Genomic DNA, 7106 nt, shown 5'->3' on the forward strand with positions numbered 1-7106 from the left:
GGCACGAACCCGCGTCCCCTGCATCGGCAGGCGGATTCTCAACCACTGCGCCACCAGGGAAGCTCCCAAGCTATCTGCTTTTTAAGATGAGGTCACAGTCATAGTATTTAAACTACCACCTACTTTCTCTTTCCCTTTTCTCCCTGACATCTGTTAGTTTTATCACTTCTTTGTGCAACTTCAGATACCTTCTTTTGTTATCTTCTGCACTCCAGCTGGACAGTTTTAGTGACATTTACGTTTATATTAGGGTCACTTGGTTTTGAAACAAAAGTTTACACTTCCCCCTTGCTCTGTAACAATTGCTAAGGGAAGAGTGGGGAACTGTCATTATGCTGCCGTTTTAAACCTGGAAGCCTGAGAATCTCATTAATGTATTTACCAACAGAATGATATGACCACTGTGCGACTACGATGGGGAGATATACTTATGCCATTGCTTAAAAAATACAAACTGAACATCACATGGGGTGATCAGGATCTGTTGAATATCATATTTTTTCATAATCCAGGTAATCATTTAAATTTATTCTTTGCATTTGTAAAAAAAATCATAGTTAATATTTAGTCAAAACTGGAGAAATGCATTTATTTGATTTTGGCTTATACTAATGGTTATCACTTTTTTTTTTAAGACAGAGTAAACTAAATTTAAACTAAAATTTTGCAAAGTGTTAATTCTGTGAATTAGGGTATGTTTGCTTTTTTGTTTTGTCTCTGCATAGAAAGCCTTTTTGTTTTTCCGTGTCAATGGAATTATCGACCAGATCATTGCATATATGGAAGCAATTGCCAAGAAGCCGAAGAAGAAGGAATCTTTATTCTTCATGGGAACAGAGGTGTTTACCATGATGATAAGCAGCCAGCGTTTAGAGCTATTTATGAAGCACTGAGAAATGTAAGCTCTTTTTAAAAAAATGTTTTTGTGGACATACTCGCAAGCTTACAGAGAATTTGCATATCCTTTACCCGAGTTCATCAATTATAAACCCAGAACTCCTTCCACATCTGGCTCTGGCACTTGGCGTTCTGCTATAAGGAAGAGCACTCCCCTTTGCCCACTTACTGATCTACATTATCAGTGTGAACTCACTGATACGTATTTTTTTCCATGATTTATAATTTTATTTATATTGATGCTGAAGTTGTGCCAGATTTGGCGATTGGGAGCCCTTTTGGCTACCTCTTGTGCTCATTTGACATATTCCCATCATTATTTTGAGTACCTCCACATTCTCTGTCCAAACAAAATATCCCAGGCTCATCTTGTTATACATTCCCTGCCCTCACCCTGAAATCAGCTGTCAAAGGAACTCTGATGCTTATTGCTACAAGGGTGTCTTCCTTTCTAAGTCCTTTCAGCAGCAGAGCTGGGAAATACAAATACACACACACACACACACACACACACACACACACACACACACACACAGAGTCATGTGCTCACACCAATGCCTCCAGTTCCCTTCCTTCAGGCCCCTTCCTTGCCTTCTCCTACTTTGTTTCTGTTTTATCTCCTTTCTTCCACAATTAGAATCCTGGCTCCGAACATAAAATATTTCCTCTTTTGCTTAGTTCTACAGTACACGTAAACTAATTTCAAAAATGCTCCATTCATACTGCTATCTCCACTCCTCTGTTCTTGAAAAACCAACGTACTATAAAGGATTTGTTTCTAGTCCTCCCCCCACCCCTCCCCTGCCGCAGACAAGAGTGTGTATTGAGTACTATGTTCAGAAGTTACTTGCGTTAGTTCTTTTCTCCTTCTTTCAGTGTGGTTATTTATTCATTTGAAATACAGTTGGGTTCATGTGTTTCTGTATGCTTTCAGTTTTAAGTTTTTTCCCCTCATCTTTGTTGATTTAACTTTAATTTGATATGGGGAATATTAATATACTTCAAAAAGTCGAAACTATATAACGGTTTACTCAGAAGTAGCACTCCTTCCCCATCCTTCCACCCCAGGCCCCCCACCCCATCACCAATTTCATTTTCTGGTTTGTCCTTCCTGTACAGGTAAGTAGATACATGTATGTTTTGTAATTCCCCGTTTCTTACATGAGAAGTAGCATACTGTTCATCTTTATTTGTGCTTTGCCTTTTTTACAGTATTCTGGAAATTTGGGCATTTATAAATATTTTCTTCATGCTTTTTTTTTTAAACAGCTGTATGATATTCCATTTTGTGCATGTTCCAGAGTTTAGTCAATTAATCTCTTATGTTTGAACATTTTGGTCTTTTCCAGCATTTTGAATAATAAATAATGCAGCAGTGCATAACTTTGCCATACATATATTTGTATTGTTGGGAGATGTTTCTTCAGGGTAAATTCCTGGACATGGGATAATTTTAGTTGAAGATACCGCCTGTTTTCCCTACATGGGGATTATTTGCATTCCCGCCAACAGTTCACGACGAGGCCTGTTACTCACAGCCTCACTAACAGAGTGTATTATCAAGCTTGAAAATTTTTGCCATTCTAACGAGTGAGAAATGGAATCTTAGTTCAATTTTAATTTCCCTTTCTCTTATGATTGAGATGAACATCTTTCTATATATTTAACAGCTGTTTTTACATCTTTTGGGGGGATGAATTTTCTTTCAAATCTCTCACCTAGTCTTCTATCATTTTTAAAAATTAACTTTATTGATAACATATTTTATATACCACACAGTTCACCCATAGTGTAAATAATTCAGTGGTTTTTAGCATGTTTACAGAGTTGTACAGTCATCACCATGAGGGAGTTTCAGTCTCTACTCCCCACCTCCCCAGCATTTGTTGCAAGTTCTTTGTGTATTAAAGATATTAGTTCTTTTTCTGTGACATCTGATATAAATTTTTTTCCCAATTTGACTGTTCATGGAATTTTTTACCATTCAAAGTTGTTTTTTAAACGTTTTGTGTAATCAAATTTAAAACCTTTTTTAAAAAGAGTAGTAATTAGAAAGTCTTTCCCTGCCTGTACTCAGCATATAGAAAAGCTCACCTCTCTATGTATTTTTCCATTTATTACATTTAGCCTTCTGCTCAATTGGGAATTTACTCTTTCGAGCGAGGAATAGATCTAATTTGATCTTTTTCCAAATAGCTGTCTTGTCCCAACACCATTTATTTTTATTTTTATTTTATTTTATTTTATTATTTTTTTAGATGTTGGGGGTAGGAGTTTATTAGTTAATTTATTTATTTTTGGCTGTGTTGGGTCCTCGTTTCTGTGCGAGGGCATTCTCCAGTTGCAGCGAGCGGGGAACAGTCTTCATCGCGGTGCGCGGGCCTCTCACTGTCGCGGCCTCTCTTGTTGTGGAGCACAGGCTCCAGACGCGCAGGCTCAGTAGTTGTGGCTCACAGGCCTAGTTGCTCCGCGGCATGTGGGACCCTCCCAGACCAGGGCTCGAACCCGTGTCCCCTGCATTAGCAGGCAGATTCTCAACCACTGCGCCACCAGGGAAGCCCCCCCAACACCATTTATTTAAAAGTCTATCTGTAACCCAAAGATTTGAGATACTGACTTTATTATATACTGAAGTTCCTTTTGTAATTTCTGAGTTTTCTGTTTACTCCATTGGTCTGTCCATTTGTGTACTCTTACACACTATTTTAATTATAAAGGCTTTGTGCTGTATTTTAATATCTGATAGGGTTACTTCCTCTTCATAGCCTGTCCTTTCAGTGTTTTCCTACCTATCGTATTTTTATTTTTCCACAGATATCAACTCATTTAATTACATAAAAAACTTGGTTTTTGGTTGGGAGTGTATCATCTTCACATATTAACTTAGTGACTGCTGACATTTTACTGGTGTTGAGACATCTTAAGAACAAGGTCTGTCTTTCAGGATTGTTTAATAGTTTTCTTCGTACTATGGATTTTGAACATATCTTAAGTTTATCCTTAAGTATTTTATCTTCTTTGTTGCCTTTGTAAATGGGGTTTTCTCTTTTAAGCATTTACTTTATATTGAGTTTGGGAAAAAATTATACTGGCCCCACCACCCCAGATATCTGTTCTTCTCTCTTTTTTTTCCTTGTTCTTACGGTGCTCTTGTTTAATGAAGGTGGATTGACAGGGAGAGACGATGCATGAACCAGGTCTCTGAATATGTTGGGGACCAAGACTTGGGGCAAATCCAAATAAGGACTGGATTTATGATTTTGCTGAAGGAGCATTATATCAAGTGGTATCCATGCAGCTAATTCATTGATACCTGGGGAGAAGTGTATGTGAGCACTCATCTCTCACGTGGGTGTGTTCACTGCTCTGCTAGACTGTGTCTAATCTTATGTGGACGTGAAGACAAAAACATAAGTAAAATAACAGGAGTGGTTTGGTGTAAGCATGGGGGTCAGGAGAAGAGCTGATGCCCCTGTTTGCTAGACGCTCAGTATCTGCTCGTGACTGCTCTCATTGTTTGCTAGTACAGCCTCAGTAATAGGAATGAGGATAAAGATACTGAACTGTAACCTACTGAGACACAGATTGTACTAGGACTGTGAAAGAGTGCAAGTTTTGCCCCGAAGAGCCAGGGAAGGCTTCATGGATGAGGAGGCATTTGAAGTGAGCCCTGAAGAATGAGTAAGAGTTTGCCAGGTGAGCAGGCTGGGCCAAAATTGCCTGAGAAAAAGGCTCGGGTTGTGGAAGGTCCACGAGGAGGTCAGGCGTTGAGCTGTTTGGGGTGATGGCAGGGAGGCAGCGGCAGGGCTGGGCTGGATGCGGTGATGACGTGCTGTGTAAGGTGACAGTCTGCAGTGACAAGGAGCTGAAGTTTTCTCCTGGAAATCTGAGTTTCTCAAACCTGGTGGTAGGCAAAGTGCTGACAGCATTGTAGGCTACAGTTTTAGTGTTTTTGCTAAGTTTCTTGTCCTATAAACCTGAGAGAGAAGGTTTCTGAATAATCAGTTTATCACGATACAGCTACACTCACTGAAGAATTATAAAATTTAGTGATGTTCATTTTCATGTAGCCGACCTTGTATGCCTTCAGAAATCAATATCGTATTTTAATAATGCTTTATCATGGGTTGTCAAGAGGTGATAAAAAGGACAAAAGGTACATTTGGGGTTCTGAGACTTTGCAGGATAGAAAAGAAATGCACTCCTATAAAAATGTGATTTCTTTGTTGCCTTTGATCATTTTAAAAAAACATTATTAAGGAATTAAATCTTACTAGTTTTATTTGATCTTTTCTGATCTTCTATAAATATATACTTTAAAAAAATTGAGTATTGGTTTTAAGCTGATTAATTACACTTGATTTTTAAAAAATAAATCTTATTTTAAAAACTATTGCAAATACTGAAGTAATTAAAGGTTAATGTTTGTTTTGGGTCCATATTAATAGCCATATTACCCATTTTTCAACTTAATGAAGTTAATCAGTCTTTTTTGGTGCTCTTGGTTAGTGTTTTTATCTTCCCTTGTCTATAATTCAGTGAGAAGTGTAATTTAAAAGAATTGCAGTTTAGACAACGGCATTTATGCAAGTTTCAGACAGAAGCTTAGTCATAGCCATCGAATGCTGTGAACAATAAGGACGTGATCCATTTTTAAAATGTAAATGCATGGCTATGTCTGCCAGCAAATCAGTTTTTACAGCCCATACACAGTTGTTAAATAGTAGTTGCTGAGTGAATAAAAATACTAAGATTAAAAATTGCAGATTTGCAATGGGAACAAAACATTTTATTGCTCTGTAAAATATTTTCTGCTTCTTGTATTTCGTTTGAATTGTTAGATTTCTTGGTGTTTCTGTGTTACCTTTGATTTACTTCACACTCTTCTTCTATTTGCATAAGATGCAATAGATTTGCAGAGATGCAAGGGATTCTCGACCATTTCCCTCCTGCACGACCTTCTTGTACATAGTTGGCACTCAGCATTTGTCAGATTGAACTGCCTGCCATTCTACCATACTTTTAAAACATGTTCTGTTTTTTGAAAATGCCTTTAATTATCTACTTGTGGTCATCATAGCCTCACTATTTATTCACTGCCTTCAACTGACAGTCTTAGATATAAAACATGACCTTCCTAAAAGTTTGTGTGCTCGGTACAGTGCCAGTGAAGAGGGAGGTAGTGATTAACTGTGTCAGGAGAGCTTCTCAGAGGAGCTGACATTGGACTGAGCTGGAAGGATGAGTACCAGGCAGGCAGGAGTGGTGCAGACCAGTCAAGTGTAGCACTCAGTATGGGAAGAGGCGCACAGTCAGGTAAGGGCAAATGTGGCCTCTGGGAAAGGAAACCTCTGGATGTGCGTTCCATGCTGCACAACTCCTGGACACTGCAGAGTCTGTGGCTGGTGGAGGGCGTGACTTCCAACTGTGTACTACAGGTAGACATCTGGGTGATTTATCACCTTCTCCCGTAAAGGTCAAATTACTTGTGTTATATGTTGGACTAAAAGAGCTCTAATTCATGAGGCACTATTTTTATTTTGGGAAAATACTCATCAGAAGACTTTCCCAGTGAAGAAAAAAGAAATTTAACCACAAATCACATGAAAATGGATGAACTGAATCTCATGTATTCCTGGGAGTTTACTTTTAAACACCTTTGTTATGTTTTCATTTTTTGTCATTGTAGAGTAAGAAAAAGACCACAGTGTGCTCTTCCCATTATTACTCGCCTCTCAGCCACAGTTGTCCAAGTATGTTCTTTATACACAGTGAAATGTTACTTGACAGTATCACTTAATACAGGTGTTAAACCTTGAAGAAGGTAAGGTAAACCTGACCTTCTTCAGCATAACCCCAGACAAATGTAGACGTGTCTGTATACAGCACAGCACAGTTTCCCACTGTTAACAGAGCTGCATCTTTTAACAGAGTTCTTGAAACTGACTTGGCACAGTGGTGTTTGCTGTTTTGGACAAGCAGTGCTGTGTGGTGGTAAAGCTGTTGACTTTTTTTTTTTAACATCTTTATTGGAGTATAATTGCTTTACAGTGGTGTGTTAGTTTCTGCTTTATAACAAAGTGAATCAGTTATACATATACATATATCCCCATATCTCTTCCCTCTTGCATCTCCCTCCCTCCCACCCTCCCTATCCCACCCCTCTAGGTGGTCACAAAGCACCGAGCTGGTCTCCCTGTGCTATGCGG

General features: G+C 38.6%; 1 protein-coding gene across 3 annotated transcripts in view; it reads left to right on the top strand.

The window, feature by feature from the left end:
• GXYLT1 (glucoside xylosyltransferase 1) overlaps positions 1-7106 on the top strand; it is a 62567-nt gene that overhangs the window by 42958 nt on the left and 12503 nt on the right. For all 3 annotated transcript variants that reach the window (XM_024122815.3, XM_024122814.3, XM_007123988.4), the window contains 2 exons: positions 389-512; positions 726-898. In XM_024122815.3, the coding sequence (XP_023978583.1) occupies positions 389-512; positions 726-898 (297 nt within the window). The remainder of the gene's footprint in view (positions 1-388; positions 513-725; positions 899-7106) is intronic.

Source organism: Physeter macrocephalus, chromosome 6 (assembly GCF_002837175.3).
Source record: "Physeter macrocephalus isolate SW-GA chromosome 6, ASM283717v5, whole genome shotgun sequence".
In the NCBI taxonomy this organism is placed as follows: Eukaryota; Metazoa; Chordata; class Mammalia; order Artiodactyla; family Physeteridae; genus Physeter; species Physeter macrocephalus.